General features: G+C 36.7%; 1 protein-coding gene across 1 annotated transcript in view; it reads right to left on the bottom strand.

Annotated features, from left to right (window-relative positions):
- The window catches only part of CNTNAP5 (contactin associated protein family member 5), a 1,086,429-nt gene that overhangs the window by 371,009 nt on the left and 694,282 nt on the right, over positions 1–21,138 (bottom strand). Inside the window, exon 12 of the mRNA XM_012140581.5 lies at positions 1,949–2,068. Within this exon, the coding sequence (XP_011995971.2) occupies positions 1,949–2,068 (120 nt within the window). The remainder of the gene's footprint in view (positions 1–1,948; positions 2,069–21,138) is intronic.

Raw genomic sequence — 21,138 nt, 5'->3', positions numbered from 1 at the left:
AACTTTCTGTAATTAGCATTGATTACTTTTATTACAAAAATAAAAACAGGGTTTCAAGCAAAACAAAAGCAATACAAAGTATCCAATTAATGTTTCAGTGATATAGATTATTGCTGCACCAGAAGGTTTTGCTTGCTTCCTGAGTCTTGACTATTACTCTCAGGATTTATTGTCTAGGAGGTCATGAAATTATCACATGCTCTTTCCTTCTATGTAATATATAGAGAGTTAAAAGTATCTACCCCAGATTTTTGTTGCAAATAATTAAAAGACATGATCTCTGCAAACTCTCAGTTCACTTCCCAAAGATGGCAGGAGCTGAGTAATTGATGCCATGACCAAAAATCCTATTATTATATGTCACACCCGTCACTCCGCCGACACTGATCTCTTTTGCCTCATTCTGTAACCAAATCACTTCCTCCATTTTTTCAAATTGTGGACTGGGGACAAATTGCATCAGAATCACTTGAAAAGCTCAGTAAAATGCATTTGCTGAATTTAGAATTTCTGACTCTGGGAAGTCTATTTTTAACATTATTCCCCAGAGATTCATATGTTAATTAAATTTGGAAAATAACCAAGATCTACTAGAAGTCTACTTCTTGACCAGGTTGTTGAACATTACAAGCTGGCATAAGCATGAAAAGAAAACAGTAACACAGGTTCTAATTATGTCATAGGGCTATTGAGAAGCAGTTAGCATACATTTCGGAGAAATGAAGTATTATGGAAATGGAATGAAATGACACACAATTCCATGTAACTAGCATTTTCTGCAGAAAAAGTGTGGTCCTTTGTACTCAGATGGGCAAATTATTGCTAAATGCCCTTCATCACTGTTTTGGCAATGGTTTGTTTACATTTCTACCTGTAATATTGTGTGCTATTTTTCCTGATTTTACTGCCTATGAATGACAATGACTATGTCTTATTTCTCTGAATATCCTGCGTCCCCAGGACAGTGTTTGGCTATGGAAAGAGCTCCACAGATGTGTTGCGGTTACCCAGTTGCAACAGAGCCTAAGGCCTAAGGACTCAAAGAGCTTGATAGACTCCTACTTTTCTGCTTCATTACATGATTCTGAGGGCATCTTCAAAGGCCAGTGCTCAAAACAAATAAGCCAAAAATGTGTATGTGCTGATTAACAATATTCACAACAGAGTACTCATATTGCTATATTTTTAAATAACTATTATATCAGGTTGTGGTGTGGAATTGTTTTTTTTAAAAGAATAAATTAGTAATCATATGCTGTTTCCATATAGTAATTGGCTCTTAGTATGTCCTTAGACTACTTTTAGAAATAAGTTACAAGATACTGTGAGATTGCCAGGGAAAATAGAATTATCCCAGGGTTTGATTAGGCATCTGCAGGATAACTGGTCAGTTGCACTAATATAGATGATTTTGGTTAATCCCCCCAACTCTGAGAAGTAGAAACTACTATTTCCTCTTTACTGTTGCAGAAATGAAGCTCAGAGAGAACCTCAGAGTCACACAGTCCTCAGGGACAGACCTGAATCCAGCTTTCCCACTTCCTGAGTCAGGGCTTTCTATTTTTTTATTTTTATTTTATTTTATTTTTATTTTTTTATTACATCTTTTAGCTTTTTATTTTTTCTTTTGTCTTTTTTGTTTGTTGGGTTATTTTCCTTTTCTTTTTGTTTTTGATGTCTAAGAGAGAAATGACCTTGATTAGCTCTGCAAAATATGCTTGATAATTAATCCTTGGTTCAGTGGAACCTTGTCAAGACGATTATCACATTCTCTTCTCTCATGAAAATAAAATAGCTGCTAATTCCTATTATTTACCTAAATAAAATCTCCCCCTCTGAAGTTGGTCTTTAATTTTTTTAATACAAGTGTTCCCTTCCAGTGGGTTTTCCTTTGCTGTGTACCATCACATAGCGACATGAAGCATGAGTGGAATTTTTACACCCTTACCTGTGATGTTGCAATACACTTGGAAAGGTCCCAGGGGCCCGCTGCCATCTGAGTCGATATAGAAGAAACCAGCAGTGTTGCCTTGGTGCCTGTACACCTCGCAGGATTGCTCATAGAGGGCTGGAAAGACATAAAGGCAGCAGAGAGGAAACTTTGCTTGGCTCTGCATGTCCCTTTGGAGGATCAGTAACTCTTACTTATTGTATTGACTTCCAATTGTGATTTCTTTCCCTTCTCCTATAATCTTATTTCCCTCTAAGCCTTCACAAACAAGTACCCCAATGTTTGATGGAACTGTCTACTGCATTCATCCTAATACCCATTCTTCTCAACAGCTCCTAGGTTATAGTCTCTAAAAATTCTCCCCTTTCCTTTTATACAGCCCTTCCCTATGCTGATGTATTGTCCTTCACCTACGCTCACACAGCTGTGAAGCTAGGACATCATACACTATTCTGTCTCCTGCAATGTTTACAGAATCTAAGTGGTGACTGAGTGCAGTTTGCAGCTGTTTCACCACCTAGCAGGCTGTCACACTCACAATGGAGACAAAAAATTAAAAATGTACAAATTATAGATGCTAGAGAGGTTGTGGATAAAAAGGAGTTCTATGACACTGTTGATGGGAATGTAAAAGGCTTCCCTGGTGTCTCCTAGGGTCTCCTTCCAGCATGCAATGCAGGAGACTCAGGTTCTATCCCCAGGATGTGGAGATCCCCTAGAGGAGGGAATGGCTACCCACTCCAGTATTCTTGCCTAGAGAATCCTATGGACAGAGGAGCCTGATGGGTTATAGTCCATAGGATCACAAAGAGTCAGACACAACTGAGGAACTAAAACTTTCACTTTCATGAAGAACAGTATGGAGGTTCCTTAGAAAACTAAAAATATGCTCTAAAAATAGAGCTACTGTAAGATCCACAAATCCCACTAATAAAGTAAAATGACATTATCTTCTCTCTGTATACCAGAGCTCAGAACAATAACTATCACTCAATAGGTGCCTGTAGGGAAAGAGGAAATTAGCCACGATGGCATGGTCAGGCTCTCTTGCCCCATGGCTTCTTGCTCTTGCCCCACATTTTGTAAATAATGACTATGTAAAAGCTGAGCTCAATTACAGCACTACACATGTGCATCAGGGGGTACTCACTTGGTCACGGGGGGCTGTGCATGGTACACCTGTATGAGCTTCACCGTAAAAGCCCTGACTGCTGCCACATTGAGACTACACTGGAGTGACACCACGGTTATGTTATAAGACGTTATGCTATGGTTCCATTATGGCTACATTATGGTTAGGTTATGGCTGCTGCTACAGGTGCTGTGTCAGCAAAGAGAGAGGCTGTGTTCTGACTGCCATGCCAGACAAGAGAGAATAAATGTGTCTACAGTTCCTATGGCTCCTGGATTCTCCTTCCAGCCTCTTAGCTCACACATTCCCTATCCTGGATTCAGCGAACCGTGCTAACAGTGTGAACAGCAAGACGGTTGGCATCACAAACAGGATCATCAAAGAAACAGTGCCCAATAAAGTTTAATTCAGTTTGACTTAAGAAGCATTTACTGAGTCCTTCATATATGTCAACACGGTGGTAGCCACTGAGTAACAGACCAAGGATAAGGCAAAGAATCTGTGCCTTGGGAGGTTACAACCTGGTTACAGCCACAAAGACCCTTACATGCTCAGAGAGAGGCAGACACAGCTGTCCTGAGATGGGACACTTTGAGCAATCTGCAGGTAAAAGAAATTTATAAATCTCATTACACCAACATGAATGAAGCTGGTGGGGTGGAAAGCAGGCATCTGCTGTCTCATGCATGAGAAAATAGAATGTCATTGGATGCTTGAAACAAAATAACATAGCTCAGAGCAGTAGGTACACATCCAATTATGTCATCCTCCATGCTTTAAACACTTCAGTGGCTCCTAACAACTTTAAAGGTAGAGAAACAGCTCCTCACCTTAGACAACGTGCCCCTGTGACTAATGCCCCATCCCAGGAACACGAAGCTGCAGTTTGTCAAAATCAAGTGTGAGGGCTGCCTCAAATAATTCATTACCAATAAAGTTCTAAAGCTTCAGAGGCTTTGACTTTGTATAAATTAGAGTGATTTCAAGGTGATCCTTGTTCTCATGTAATTCTCCCTTGAAGTCACATACTGTTTCTAAAGCTGGGGGCCAATGGGAAGATGAAAGCTTGTACCCTACATACTAAGCATGACATACAGCTTATTTCTATTGGCTTAAACTGATAACACACCAGGGTGTGTGTCACACATATGAAAACATGCACAGCAACCTCTAAAATAATTCACCTAATCAGCACTTCTTGAAATCCGTACCCTCCCCACGAGTATAGGCTGGAATTACAGATGTGCTTCTAACCAAATATTATGTCATTTTCAAGATCAGATTGTAAAAAGACGAGTAGTTTCCATCTTGGGTGCTTCTGGAGTACAAGCTTTCAGAGATGCCAACTGCTAGGTCCTGAAGAAACCCTTTGAAGGGATCCACAGGATGAGTCTGGGAGCTTCTGAGGCATGTTGTGTACGTGAGATCCAAAGAGCTTCAGAGTTAAACACCGGTGTGACAACAGACCCTACCAGAACTACTCAGTGAAGTAGCTCAAGGACCCAGAAAAAATGGGTCCTTTTAATCTGATAATGTCCATTGCCTCCAGTTTTGCTACAATTCATTGTGCAGCAATATATAGCTAATAAACCCTCAAAGCATTAATTGTCTCATGTGGTTATAGGTATAAAATGAGTCTATGTCATATAATTGTAGTAAAGATTCAGAGATAATCCATATATAATACTTAGCACAGTACATGGCACATAGGAAGAACTTGATAAATATAAACTATCATTATTAAGTTATTTCATGCTATGTTTCCTCTTCTTTTTTTGGTCAATTTTCTGCTTACTTGATTTTTTCCCACTTTTTGTAATGAATCAATTAGGGCCTGTCAAGAAAAACCAATAGCAAAAAAACCCTACCTCCCTTCTGTGAAGAGGCTATGACATTTATTTCTTAGTTTATTCTTTGGGTATTAAATATTATCTCTCAATTGCATGTCCATATTACTACTTATATTTATAGGTTATCTATTTGCTTATCAATGGGAAAGATGAGAACTTATCTTTTTCATCACATCTTTCCACGTGCAAAGAATTTTCTGTTTCCCTATACTTCCAATATAGGAGGATTGCAATTTTAGCTAGATCAGTAGTCATTGTTTATGGTAAAACAACAATATGCATGATATTCACAAATAGCAACCATACAATAATATGGTTGTCTCCTGAACAAAATTTGCTTTTTCTTGAAATTAATAATTGTCTATTATCTCTGTCATAGGCCTTATTTTTATCTACACATATATCATAAATTTAACTCCAGACTTACTAACTACTCTCCAAAATACTTTCCAAAATATTCAGGTAATAACTACTTTAAATGGATACTTTGGAGAAAGAAAAGGGGAGAGTAGACAGTCAAAAAGCTAGGCGTTTCTGAATATATCATATTTTAAAATTTGAAATGATGCATTTTAAATAACTAAAAAACAAAATCAAACATATTATCAGAAAATTTGTGACATTCAATTCCTAAATATTGAAAGGAAATTCAAATAATTTATAAATTATTTCAAATTAAATATTTTTCAAATTATTTAAAAAATATTTAAATTTAGTGTGATCTTTTTTACTTTTTATGACCCAAAAAAGTCATATACACATTAAGAGCACAGGGAGTAAATACAAAATAAACTTGATATCACAATCAGCTTCAATAATAATCAGTATTTGGTAATCTTGTCTTGTCTCTAGTACATGTATTATCAGTTACCCATTGCTAGATAACAGACCACTACAGAACTATCTTAAGACAATAATCATTTCATGATTCTGTCCTTGATAATTGAGGCTGGGGAGTACTTGGCCAAGCTTGGATGGTCTTTATAGGGCTGCCCAATTATCTGATGTCAGTGCAGAGTCAGAGGAACTTGTTGATCACAAGCTGGGGTACTCTCCCCCTAAACATCTCTCAAAAGTCAGCAGGCACATTTCTGTGGTAAAGACTCTAAGAACAACAAGAGAGCAAGTGTTGTTAGGCCCCTGATTGAATGATGTTTGCCAATACCCCTTTGACCAAAGCAAGTCACTTAGCCAATACAATCCAAACAAAGGATCCAGGACCTGAAAAGAAATGGAGCTACAGGACAGACATGCACTGTGTCACTGACCTCATAAAGCAGGTCACATTGCAGTGTGATATGAATGTAAAAGAAACATCTCATTGTGGTTTTGATTTTGCATTTCTCTAATAATGAGTGATGTTGAGCATCTTTTCATGTGTTTGTTAGCCATCCGTATGTCTTCTTTGGAGAAATGTCTATTTAGTTCTTTGGCCCATTTTTGATTGGGTCGTTTATTTTTCTGGAATTGAGCTGCAGAAGTTGCTTGTATATTTTTGAGATTAGTTGTTTGGTGGGAATGCAAACTAGTACAGCCACTATGGAGAACGGTGTGGAGATTCCTTAAAAAATTGCAAATAGAACTACCTTATGACCCAGCAATCCCACTTCTGGGCATACACCGAGAAACCAGAATTGAAAGAGACACATGTACCCCAATGTTCATCGCAGCACTGTTTATAATAGCCAGGACATGGAAACAACCTAGATGTCCATCAGCAGATGAATGGATAAGCAAGCTGTGGTACATATACACAATGGAGTATTACTCAGCCGTTAAAAGAATTCATTTGAATCAGTTCTGATGAGATGGATGAAACTGGAGCCGATTATACAGAGTGAAGTAAGCCAGAAAGAAAAACACCAATACAGTATACTAACACATATATATGGAATTTAGGAAGATGACGACCCTGTATGCAAGACAGGGAAAGAGACACAGATGTGTATAACGGACTTTTGGACTCAGAGGAGAGGAGAGGTGGGATGATTTGGGAGAATGACATTCTAACATGTATACTATCATGTGAATTGAATCGCCAGTCTATGTCTGACGCAGGATGCAGCATGCTTGGGGCTGGTGCATGGGGATGACCAGAAAGTTGTTATGGGGAGGAGGTGGAGGGGGTTCATGTTTGGGAATGCGTAAGAATTAAAGATTTTAAAATTTAAAAATAAAAAACTAAAATTTAAAAAAAAAAAAAGAAACATCTTACTAATAAGGCACCAAGGGTTAGGGTTCATTTCCAACATTAGTTACCCTGCAATTCCTAATGCATGGTCGCCTTAAACTTTGGTTCAGTTACTGGGAGGCCTGGTAACAAACATTTCTATTTACAGATACTGTAAATGAGTTAAAACACATAAGGTCAAAGACATACCAGCTGGTAAGCAATTGTTATATCATTCCTTAATTTATTAGTGGGAACACTTGACAAAAATAATCAGCCATCAACTAGTTGGTTTCTCTAAACTACAAGATTGCAGGGGAAAAACAAGATAAATACTCGATGTTATCCCTTTAATTCATCAGTTTCAAAATACTGAAGTGGTTCCTAGTATCCTCCAGAAATGACCAGTTAGAATATTTTTAGTTTTATTATGAACTCATGGATTTAAACATGTTTGAAGTTAAAACAATAATATAACTACTAGTAAACAGTACAGTTTTTCTAATGGTTCTGACCATAAAGAATCTGCATGCAATTCAAGAGACCTGGGTTCAATCCCTGGGTTGAGAAGATCCCCTGGAGAAGGGAATGGCTACCCACTCCAACGTTCTTGCCTGGAGAATTCCAAGGACAGAAGAGCCTGGTGGACTACAGTCTATGGTGTTGCAAAGGGTCTGACATGACATGACTGAGTGACTAACACTTTCACTATCAAACAGAGGGTATAGCTATCATAAAAAATAAACATAATAAAAATCTTAAAATATATTAACTAGCCTTATCATTAATTAATATTGCTAAGGATTTATTAAACTGTTATATATATCAAGAAAAAGCTAATAACTAATTATGCTGCTGACAATAGACTAAATCTTTTAACATAAAAGATGAAATATAAAATGCAAAAAATACATAAAATTCTGCAGTGGCAATTTGAGTTGGTAATATCACTATAAACTCAAAATTGTTTAACAATATATTTTCACTTTTGTGAAAATATGAGTGAAACTACTAGAAACAATCTAGTGACTGTGGTTTCTAAGTACAGTTTTTCACTAAAAGGAAGAAGGGTTTTATAGAGTCCTTGTTTGTATCAGGATGAAATTAGAATGCCTTGCATTTCCAGAAAATAAGCAAGAAAGCTATCAAAAGTTGGAGTTATGTCAAATATGGCACAGGAAACAATGTGATGAAATAATTTGAGAATCAAAAAGAATAATCACTGTTTGTATATATTTAAATATACAAAATATCTTAGCTCACTGTTTATTTACCTACCATCTATCTGTCTACTGATACTTATATTCATTAGTTAATCTCTAGGAGTTGCTAAAGAATAAAATCATATTCTGAAAACTGAAAAGAATATAGATAATATCCTGTCTTTCCTGTATGTACTGTATTTGATGATCATCTAACAGTACATGAAAAATGTCATTAGTGAATAGCCAAATCCAGAAAGTAAAAAAGGAATAATAGAACTTGAAAACCATCCTTTATAATAACCAATGAAATGAAGAATTAGAAAATGATCATCAAGAATTACTAAATTATTAGATGAAAAGTTGATGGGATCTTTTCACCAGATGGTTTAAATTAATAACGCCCAAACTCATCATTGATCAACCTCAACATCCCCAAAGTGATTATTAAGATACCTGTGAAGGTGAGGCAATAAGAAATACACAGGTGGAAATTCAGAAAACAGGGGATATACGTATATATGGGTGATGGACTTTGCTGTACAGCAGAAACTAACAAAACAGAGTAAAGTAATAATGTTCCAGTTTAAAAAAAAATTGCACAGCACTACCTAAGATAGCAAGAATCAAGATTGCCTGGAAAAATATCAACAAGCTCAGATAGTGAATGATACCACTCTAATGGCAGAAAGCAAAGAGGAACTAAAGAGTCTCTCACTGAGGGTGAAGAATAAAAGTGAAAAATCTGGCTTAAAACTCAATATCAAAAAACCTAAGACCATGGTATCTGGTCCCATCACTTCATGGCAAATAGAAGGGCAAAAGGTAGAAGTAGTGACAGATTTCCTCTTCTTGGGCTCTAAGATCATTGCAAATTTCGTGGTGACTGCAGCCATCAAATTAGATGATTTATTCTTGGCATGAAAGCTATGACAAACGTAGACAGTGTGTTAAAGAGCAAAAACATCACTTTGCTGACAAAGGTCCCTATAGTCAAAGCTATGTTCTTTCCAGTAGTCATCTACATATGTGAGAGTTGTAAAGAAGGCTGAGCGCCAAAGAACTGATGCTTTCAAATTGTGGTGCTGGAGAAGACTCTTGAGAGTCCCTTGGACTGCAAGGAGATCCAACCAGCTAATCTTAAAGGAAATAAACCCTGAATTCTCATTAAAAGGACTGATGCTGAAGCTGAAGCTCCGATACTTTGGCAACCAGATGCAAAGAGCAGACTCATTGGAAAAGACCCTGATGCTGGGAAAGACTAAAGGAAGAATGAGAAGAGGGTGACAGAAGAGGAGATGATTGGATGGCGTCACAGTTTCAATGGCCATGAACTTGAGCAAACTCTGGGAGATGGTGAGGACAGGTAGGCGGGTGTGCTGCAGTCCATGGGGTCACAAAGAGTCAGACAGGAGACCTGGCAACCGAACAACAACAACCTCAGATATATTCTTGCCCAAAATCTGAAGGTAAATCTAATCAAGTACTGAGATTTAAACACTAATTTACAGTAGAAAAAAAGAAAGTGAAGTTATTCAGTCATGTCTGAATCTTTGCAACCCCTTGGACTGTAGCCTACCAGGATCCATGGGATTTCCCAGGCAAGAATGCTGGAGTGGGTTACCCTTTCTTTCTCCAGGGGATCTTTCTGACCCAGGGATCAAACCCGGGTCTCTCACAATGCAGGCAAATGCTTTACCATCTGAGCCACCAGGGAATTTACAGTAAGAGACAAAGAAATCTATAGTAAGAGATAAAGATCCTAATATATCCAAAAGGATACAAACAGCTAAATGTAGAATCTATGAAAATATGACTAATTTTCTTCAACAAATAAATGGCAAAAGAAGAATAGGGATGCAGAAGACACATCAGTCCAACACTATCTGCAGACAATTGTTAGGTTTCTGATTCCAAAAAAGCAAAGAAAAAAATTAAGAGAACCAGATATATTTAAATTGGATTTGCTATCTTGAAGTATCTTTTTGATGTAGAAGCATGTTTATGTTTATGTTAAATTTTAATTGGAGGATAACTACTTTACACTGTTGTACTGATCTCTGCTGTACAACATATATCCTCTCTTTCTTGAACTACCCTCCCACAAACCCCCATTCCACCCCTCACAGTTGTCAAAGTGAAGAGTTGAGCTTCCTGTTGCTATCCAGCAGTCTTCTACCAGCTATCATAGACAACCAAAATTTAAAACACTTCTTAAGTTATCTTGAAATGTTTTTTTTCTTTTTAATTTCATGGCTGCAGTCACCATTTGCAGTGATTTTGGAGCCATGAAAATAAAGTCTGTCACTGTTTCCATTGTGTCCCCATCTAATGGCCATGAAGTGATGGGACTGGATGTCATGATCTTAGTTTTCTGAATGTTGAGTGTTAAGCCAGTTTTTTTCACTCTCCTCTTTCACTTTCATCAAGACACTCTTTAGTTCTTCACTTTCTGTTATAAGGGTGGTGTCATCTGCATATCTGAGGTTATTGATATTTCTCCCAACAATCTTGATTCCAGCTTGTGCTTCATCCAGTCTGGCATTTTGCAGGATGTACTCTGCATATAAATGAAATAAGCAGGGTGACAATATACAGCCTTGGCATATTCCTTTCCAAATTTGGAACCAATCTGTTGTTCCATGTCCAGTTCTAACTGTTGCTTCTTGACCTGAATACAGATTTCTCAGGAGGCAGGTCAGGTGGTCTGGCATTCCTATCTCTTGGTGAATTTTCCACATTTTGTTGTGATCCATACAGTCAAAGGATTTACCGTATTCAACAAAGCAGAGGTAGATGTTATTTCTGAAACTCTCTTGCTTTTTTGAAGATCCTGGGGATGTTGGCAATTTGATCTCTGGTTCCTCTGCCTTTTCTAAATCCAGCTTGAACATCTAGAAGTTTATGGTTCATGTACTGTTGAAGCCTGACATAGATGAGCATTACTTTGCTAGAGTGTGAGATGAGTGCAATTGTGCAGTAGTTTGAACATTTTTTGGCATTGCCTTTCTTTAGAATTGGAATGAAAGCTGAAAAGGTCCATCTAGTCAAAGCTATGGTTTTTCCAGGAGTCAGGTGTGGATTCACATGAGAGTTGGACTATAAAGAAACCTGAGTGCCAAAGAATTGATGCTTTTGAACTGTGGTGTTGGAGAAGACTCTTAAGAGTCCCTTGGACTGCAAGGAGATCAAACCAGTCAATCCTAAAGGAAATAAGTCCTAAATATTCATTGGAAGGACTAATGCCAAAGCTGAAACTCCAACACTTTGGCCACCTGATGTAAAGAACTGACTCAGTGGAAAAGTCCCTGATCCTGGGAAAGATTGAGGGCAGGAGGAGAAGGGGACGATAGAGGATGAGATGGTTAGATGGCATCACTGACTCAATGGACATGAGTTTGAGCAGGCTCTGGGAGTTGGTGATAGACATAAAAGCCTGGCGTGCTGCAGTCCATGGGGTCGCAAAGAGTCGGACATGACTGAGCAACTGAACTAAACTGAACTCAATAACATCTTTCTCATGAGACATAGACTGGCGATTCAATTCACATGATAGTATACATGTTAGAATGTCATTCTCCCCTCTGTGTCCAAAAGTCCGTTCTAAATTCCATATATGTGTTAGTATACTGTATTGGTGTTTTTCTTTCTGGCTTACTTCACTCTGTATAATCGGCTCCAGTTTCATCCATCTCATCAGAACTGATTCAAATGAATTCTTTTAACGGCTGAGTAATACTCCATTGTGTATATGTACCACAGCTTTCTTATCCATTCATCTGCTGATGGACATCTAGGTTGTTTCCATGTCCTGGCTATTATAAACAGTGCTGCAATGAACATTGGGGTACATGTGTCTCTTTCAATTCTGGTTTCCTCGAAGTATTTTTAATTTTGGCTATGATGATGGTAGTGTTATTATGTTTTAAAAGTAAGAATTTAGTCTTTGTTACAAATCCCTACATGCTTAGGGATTTGTAATAAAATGATTATGTCCACAGTGTATTTAAAATGCTCCAGCAAAAAAAAAAAAAAAAAAGGAACTAATAGAAACCACTTTGACACTGCAAAAATAAATGTTGAAACAGAGGGGAGGGTACATGGGGGACAACTATATTATTTTATCTTTTTGTATATGTTAGAAAATATGTCATAATAATTAAATATTTGGGCATTTCAGATATTCTGTGGATTTCAACTTCTTTGACAAATTATCTTCTGGATCTTTCAGACTTGTAGCAATTTGGCCTAGTATGCTTTCCACCTGGCATATAGCTGTTTCCTCTGGTCATCCCCCAACTCTTGCACTAGGCATTCCTTCTTGAAACTAACTTTTTATCTCAGCATAATTCCTTTGAAATCTGTTTGAGTTATTTCATAAGCCCGCAGTTGATTTATGCTTAATTTGTGAGTAGTGTTCCATGGTATAGATATCACAGTTTGTTAAACAATTAACCTATTGAAAGACATTTTCATCCTATTGAAAAAAATTCAGATTATTTCCAGGTTTTGGCTAGTTTACTTGCAGCATTTTTAAACTCCCTAGAGTCCTTCCCTGCATCCTCAGCACCTCTGAGTATTCTTCTTCTTTTTTTTAATAGCAAGTAATTCTTGATATATTTCTAAAATCTCTGAAAGTATTGACTATAAGTTTTTTTTTTAATTTTCTTCTCTCTGTGTACATTATTTCCTCCAAGGTAGCAGTGTGTGTGTATGTGTGTGTGCGTTCATGTGCTTAGTTGGTATCCTTGTTTTGTGTTTCTTTTTGGTCTCTATTTTATCAGTTATGCTAGACTTTTTCTGGAATGCCAGGTAATCTTTGTAGACCACTTGTATTTAACAGTGTTCTCCAAAATACTGATTGTTAGTACTAAGCAAATGTTTGTGGTTTGCTTTCCATGGGCTTTATTGTAGGGTTAACTGGCTGGACAACTTAGTAAGAAATCACGTTAATGTCTTTAGGGCTTCTCTCTTGGCATATCTAGAGTCTACCATTTAGAGGAATATTTTACATTAGATTTGGAATGTAGAAATGACACCGCAAACACATTCATTTTATATTTGTGAGTTCAACGTAGGGCATGAGGTGCTATTGCAGATACTACACATTGTCACTTATCTGCTGACTTTAGTTGTAAATATGGGGCAGCCAAGCCAGCTATTACTCCAGATAGGCTAGCTCCTCCTTTTGCTTCCCTAACTTCTGGCCAGGTGCACTTTAGATCTTTTATGATCACCTTGTTATTAAAGTTGAAGGTTAAGAGGTGGTAAGAGACAAGATGTTTCTATGATCAGCTGCTGACAGGACCATTAAAAAATCAATTATGTGAAGTATTAGAAGGAGATGAAGGTAAATATACATGTTTAGTCCACCAACTCTTCCAGGAAGCACAAATATGACACTTGCTGATTGAATTGCTCTTTCTCTACCACTTGCCAGTGCATTGTGTAACAAATATTCTATACACGTTTACTGTATGACTACTAATTTTCAGTAACTCTGGCCTTTGAGAAAACTAAACAAAAGAGTTATGGTTCTGATCTCAAGTAATTCAGGGTCTCAAACTCATCAAAATCAATCCTGATTCATATGGAAAATTTTAATAGATACTTTTAAAAGATCAATACTTAAAAAATAAAGAGAAAATTCATTTAAAGAGCTCCCCAAGGAAAAATACAGCAGGATCCAATGTTTCCTCAAGAGAATCCTTTAAAGAGCAGATAATCCTAATGCTACTTATACTTCTCCAAAAATCTTCCAAATGTGTTATATGAAATAAGCATAAAGGTGATTCTAAAACTTGACAAAGATCACACCAAAAGAAAAAATTGCAGACTCAGTTATAAATACATCTAGTCAAAGCTATGGTTTTTCCAGTAGTCAGGTATGGATGTGAGAGTTGGACAATAAAGAAAGCTGAGAGCTGAAGAATTGATGCTTTTGAACTGTGGTATTGAAGCAGACACTTGAGCATCCCTTGGACTGCAAGATCAAGCCAGTCCATCCTAAAGGAAATCAGTCCTAAATATTGATTGGAAGGACTGATGCTGGAACTGAAACTCTAATACTTTGGCCACCTGATGTGAAGAACTGACTCACTGGAAAACCCTGATTCTGGGAAAGATTGAAGGCAGGAGAAGGGAATGACAGAGGATGAGATGGTTGGACAGCATCACTGACTCGATGGACAAGAGTTTGATCAGGAGCTGGTGATGGACAGGGAAGCCTGGCGTGCTACAGTCCATCGGGTCACAGAGAGTCGGGAACAACTGAATGACTGAACTGACTGAAAGGAAGGCAGCACAAATCAATAGGGGAAAATGACTCTTTAATAACTGTTTCTTAGAAAATTGGGAAGCCGCATAGTAAAAGGTAAAACTGGTTCCACTCCTCACGCTGCAGACCAGGATAAAATTCCAAACAAAGAATTTAAATATCAAAAAAATCAAATATACATGTATTAGAGGAAAACAAGAAAGAATTTCTTTACAAACTGGAAATGGCAAAAACTTAACTAACAATAATTCAAAATCCAAAAGCAATAAAAATAATATGGATGAACTTATTTATATAAAAAAATTTTAATGAAACAATTTTCAGATAACATAAATAAATTTAAAAGACATATTGACAAACTGGGAAATATAATTTATATCATAAAGTATTAACATTTCTTATATACTTTAAAAATTAAGATAAAAATGAAAAAGTCAACAATACATTGAAACATATGTCGAAGATAAGAACAGGCAGTTCACAAGAAAAGAAATGCAAACAAACCTAAAAGCAGGGAAAATATACCTGACATTGTTCACAATAGAATAAATGCTAATCAAAACTTGTCATTTTTCACATATCAAGTTAGCAGTAACCCAAAAGATCAAGAACATATTCCAGTATGTGGGGAAAAACACACTCCAATATATGGGTAAGGGCCATAAAAATTGTGTAAATGCTAAGTGTGAAATTTAGCATTAGCAAAATTACATGGGATTTACACTTTGACCTAGAAATCTCACTTTGGTTCAAGTATCACTGGCTATGGAACTTCCCTGGTGGTCCAGTGGCTAAGATTCCATGCTCCCAATGCAGGGAAGCCTGGATTGATCCTTGGTTGAGGAAGTAGATCCTCTGTGCCAAATCTAAGATGTGGCAAAGCCAAATATATATATATATATTATATATATATATATATATATATATTCATATAATATATATATGAAACACTGCTCTTTCCCCGCATTTTTTAATGTATTATAGACTGACTGAGGACATCTTAAATTCGTATATTGAAGACCTATTCTTTCAATGTGATAGTATTAGGAATTAGGGCCTCTGGGAGAAGTAATTAGGTCTATGTCATATCATAAGGGTAGAGCCATCACAATATGATTAGTGCTCTTATAAGAACAAGAAGAGAGACAGGAGAGTTTTCTTTCTCTGACAAGACACAGTGAGCAGGGAGGCCATTCACAAGTCAGAGGACAGCTATTATTAGGAATCAAATAAGCTGGCATCTTGATCCTGGACTTTCCAACTTCCAGAACTGTGAGAAATAAATGTCTGCTATTCAGGTCACCCATTCTATGGCATTTTGCCATAGGAGGCAGAGCCGACTAAGACAAAATGCATTCATAAAGATATTTTTACACCATTTATACCAGCAAAAATGAGAGAACCATCTGAAATGTCCCTATACTGGGGACTAAACTGTGGTATATCCATACCATAGAATATAGATGAGTTTGAAAATGAATGAAGCTTTGCACATAATCCTACAATGTGAGCTCCAGAATATATGGTTATGAGAGAAAAGCAAAGTGGAATAAAGCATGCATAAAATGCTAATGTTTGCATAGGAAAGGAGGTACGAATTTGTGTTTTTCCTTCACAAAATAACCACATTCTTTTAAAAAAGGTGATGGAAAAGGAGCAAGAGGGAAGTGGGGAGGAATAGAAATAAGACTTGTTTCAATATATTTATTTGGTTGGTTTTAGTGGGGAGTTGTATACATATTTTACAAAATTATAAGGTTATTATTTTTTTATGTAAAGGTAGGAGAGACACTATCATGGTTACCACCTTCAAGCTAAGTTTTAAAAGTTGAGTAGGTGTTACCTTGCTGACTCAGATAGGTCCTTCTAGTCAGAGAGGAGCTTGGGCACAGTGACACAACATAGTCACATGTGGATGCATGAGATGTGTGTCCTTTGGGACTAAATCTCAGAGTCCTTCCTCCAGAAAATCTCCCTTTATCCAGCCTGAGTTACAAAGTCTTCCTCTCTGACCAGTGGAGCCTCAGCAAATATCATTTATGTCTATCCTATTTTTCATTGTGTATAGTAATCCTTGGATTCACCTTTTGGTCTCCCTGATAGATCTTAAGTTCCAAAAGCACGAGAACTTTTCTCTAAATCTAAAAGGTAAACATTTAATGAATATTAGATGAGTGTCACGATTGCTTCTGAAGATTGAATTGACCCTAACGTGAGCAATTTTATGGCAGTTTCCCTATTCTCTGCAAAACCCATTCAAGCTAAAAATAAAGAGACCTCCATCAATTGCATATGAAATGACCTGATGTGTCTTTTACAAGATCTAAATGGTCATTAGAAGTCATCTATATGAGAACCATCTCATTTCCTATTGGGAAGAAGATGGAAGCATGAAGGGAAACCAAAAGAAGCTCTATCAGTATAAGATTTGTCTCCATTAATACTACTCAGCCATGAAAAAGAATGACATTATGCCATTTGCAGAAACACTGGGTAGATCTAAAGATTTTCATACTAAGTGAAAAAAGTCAAACAAAGAAAGACAAATACCATATGATATCATTTCTATGTGGAATCTAAAATATGACACAAATGAACATACCTACAAAACAAAGAAAGACTCACAGACACAGAGAACAGATTGGTGGTTGTCAAAGGAGAGATGGGTTGCAGTGGACTGAGTTTAGGATTAGCAGATACACAGTATTATATAAAACTATTATATAAAGAATGAATAAACAACAAGGTCCTACTATATATAGCACAGGGAACTCTACTCAATATCCTAAAATAAACCACAATGGAAAAGAATATGAAAAATAGTGTATATATATATATATATATGTATATATATATATATAACTGAATTACTTTGCTGTACAGCAGAAATTAATACATTGGAAATCAACTATACTTTGTAAAATAAATTTTAATAAAAAGATTGTCACCATTAAAAACATCAACTAGTAAATGCTCATGCTACAATTAAAGGTCTAATATAACAGATACAGCAAAAGGTATGTATTCTTTGATGAAAAGGACAATGATAGACCTATTAAGACTCTTTAGAATAGATTTTTATATTAACATAAACAGATGTATTATGTAGTTAGACAGTGCAGATGGATCTGTGTTTTCATATTTAAGGAAAATATTCTGAGTCTAGTTCTGGCAGCTAATTTATTACCTAAGGAACAATTTGAAATGTCCTTGTGATGCCCACTTTCATTAAAGATAATGATAGTATTCAGGCAGAAAAATAGTTTTATTTAGACCTCATCTTTTCAAGTACCAAGGTCAGAGCAATACTTTCTCTGCCCCACCATTTATATTCCTATTGTAAAACTGTAGAAATAGACAAGAAATTTACTTGGTACATATTTTTTAGCCCTTAAAAATGTTTCCATGCTATTTTTTCCTCCCTTCCTCTGTCCCTAACAATCTATTTACCACGATTGCAAATTTAGATGCAGATCTACATACACAGCCTACAGATATAAATAAGATCAAATTAATTCTAGTAATTAAATAAATGCTTGTAAAGCGTTTTGCATTAACAGCCACTTATTTAATTAAGCTTATCAAACCTCTTGTGCAGTAGATTTGAGGGACTCTTCCTTGGCCTGGTTTCGGTGAAGAAAAGAAAAAAAGAATTTGTTAAAACTGATTGCATTGCTGAAATTAGTTCAAAAAATGTGTCAGGGGATTAAATTAGAAAATAGATCTTTTGATGTCCCAGTCTGCATATAGCTCCTACAGCCTGAAAATAGACACACATTCTGTAACATTTTCATTACTTTAAAAAAGGTTACTGAAGATGGAAACAGATCCGTGTTCCTTAGGGGTTAGGGATGGGGGAAGATGGGTGTGGCCTTAAACGGATAGCATGAGGTTTCCTCTTATAATGACAGCAATTCTGCATCTTGGTTATGGTGGTGATTACACAAATGTATGCAAGTGATAAATTGCACAGAACCACACACACATGCACACACATCAATGCATGTCAAAATGGAGGCAACAGAATAGTTCTGTGTAGTTCATTAAAGTCAAAGTCCTGGTTATGATACTGCGTGACTGTTATGTAAAATGTTCCCATTGTGGAATACTGGGTAAAAAGTACACAGAACATTTGGGAACTTTTCTTTTTCCAATTTGCTGTAAATTATTTCAAAATAAAAAACCTTAAAAAGGGGAACAGGACCCAATAATTTCATTCCCAGGTACATACTCTGTAGAAAGGAAAACACGTGTCCACATAAAAACCTGTGCATGAATGTTCACAGGAGTCTTATTCATAAACAGCCCACAATGGAAACAACTTAAGTGCTCATCAACTAAAGGACAAAATATGTATTACAGTAAAATCTTATTAAAGAAGGAATGGTGTGCAGATACATACTACAACAGAGGTGAAACTTGAACCTTGAAAACATTGTGTTAAGTGAAAAAAGCCAGTCGCAAAAGATCATACACTGAGTGATTCCACTTATGTGAAAGGTTCCAATAAGGCAAACTGTATAGCTAGAAAGTGCATTAGTGGCTGGTAGAGGGGTTGGAGTGGGCACTGGGGCTGGGGAATGATGGCTAATGCGTACTGGGTGTTGAAATAATCTACAACAGGTATGATGACAGTTGTAAAACAGTGTGAATGTACTAAAACCCACTGGACTGATCAATTTAATTACATTAAATTTATGATGCAAAAATATGGCTCAATAAACTTAAAAAAAAAGTCAAGAGGCTGGATGTAATGCCCCAGAAAAGGCCCTAGAGGTGTTTTGGGTATCTGCAGGACACACTGCTCTGGACCCCTGGCGTATGTTATTTTATTTGGCCCACAGGGTCCAAATGGAGCACAATTGCCATCAAATGACCTCTGATGAGTTCCACAGGCTCCTCCTCTGCCTAAGACCACAGCGAAGATTAGGAGATATTCTATTCTCTCCTTAGAAACCACAATTTATTCCATTAAAAAAAAAAAAAGAAAGTAAAGCATCAGTTGCTAAATTCAAATTGAAAATCTTGTAACTACAGGCGCATTAGAGATCACATCACTCTGGCCCTCTGTGATCCAGTAAATTAATCCGTAAAACATACATTAATTATCCTTAATAGTGTGTTATGTTATATTGCTATATAAATATAGTTAGGGCTTCCCTGGTGGCTCAGATGTTGAAGAATGTGCCTGCAATGCATAGGACCTGGGTTAGATCCCTGGATCTGGAAGATCCCTTGGGTCAATGTAAAGCAAGTATATAAACGTCCTTAGTACAAACCTTTCTAGGAATCTAGATCTGAGTTAAGTCTAGCTCACCAGAGGCATGGGAACAAAGCAGTGGGAATCTTGAGGCCTGTGTGGCATGAACCTCAGAGGGCTTTGCTTCTAAGCAGTGATTCTCTGAATGTGGTCCTCAAACCACAGCAACTGCCATTACTCTGAGCTTACTAGACATGCAAATCCACAGAGTCCATCCTAAATCAGAAACTCTGGATATATTAAGTTTGTGTAAATTGTGTTTTAACAAGATCTCCAGGTGATTCTTCAGCAAGTTAAAACTTAAGAAACCTTGTTCTGCAAGAAAAAAAAAAAATTGAAAGCTTCCCTTATTAAATAGTAACAGATACCATGAATCTTCCTTTTTGTATAATTCTGTCTCATTTGCTGAAAACTCAAGTTTCTGATACATATCAGCACATTCATAGTCAAAATAATAATTTCAACTTTCACTCAGAATGGTGCCTCTGTGTATTTTTCCCTTTTGGTTTTGCCTGGTGATACTTTATTTCTTTGGGGGAGTGATATTAATCATGTATCTATGTGAATCAAGAACAATTACCAACTCATACATTAAATTAACTCAATTAATACTGTTATCATTTTACCATTTGATATCTTTCTGGAAAGACTTTGGAAGCTGGTAACTCTGAATTCAGACACCACTGATGCTTTACAAAGACTTGGAAAGTTTCGTAATCGCATGAGATTTATCTTCTTTGTAAGGTTTTTATGAGAATGAGATAAAGTATGGAAATTGTTTCACCCATATTAGGTATTCAGTCAATGAGAGCTATCCAGTTGCTATCACATGTAAATACTCTAACTATTTAAATAAGAGGAATTGAATACATAGTTCTTCAAAGAAGTTTTCAAATATGCGTGATACCCAAAATCTGAGTTAGGCATAGATGTTGGGCACACAAAGATGAATAAGGTATCACTCTTGCTCTCAAATGCTAAGTCAGATGAGGGAGTAGGTTAAATTGTATACTCTGTTTATAAGATGAATATTTTTAGAAATGGATCGCAAGTACCACTGTATTCTCAGTGACTCTCCTTGTCACAGTAGGTGTTCCACAAATGGGTGTTGGTGAATTTAGAAATGTATACATTAAACGAGCTGGAGAACCCATGTGGGAACCTGAGGACCACACATGCCTTCAGAAGAGGTCTTCCAAGAGACCTCTCTGGAAGCTGGGCCAGAACTGAAATACTGAGGGCAGAAAGATAAGTGAGGAGAGTTGCATTAATACCCTGAAGAAGAAATAAAAGATA

This window comes from Ovis aries, chromosome 2, assembly GCF_016772045.2.
Source record: "Ovis aries strain OAR_USU_Benz2616 breed Rambouillet chromosome 2, ARS-UI_Ramb_v3.0, whole genome shotgun sequence".
Lineage (NCBI taxonomy): Eukaryota > Metazoa > Chordata > Mammalia > Artiodactyla > Bovidae > Ovis > Ovis aries.
Note: the sequence above shows the minus strand (reverse complement) of the source record. Positions and strands in the feature narration are given on the sequence as shown.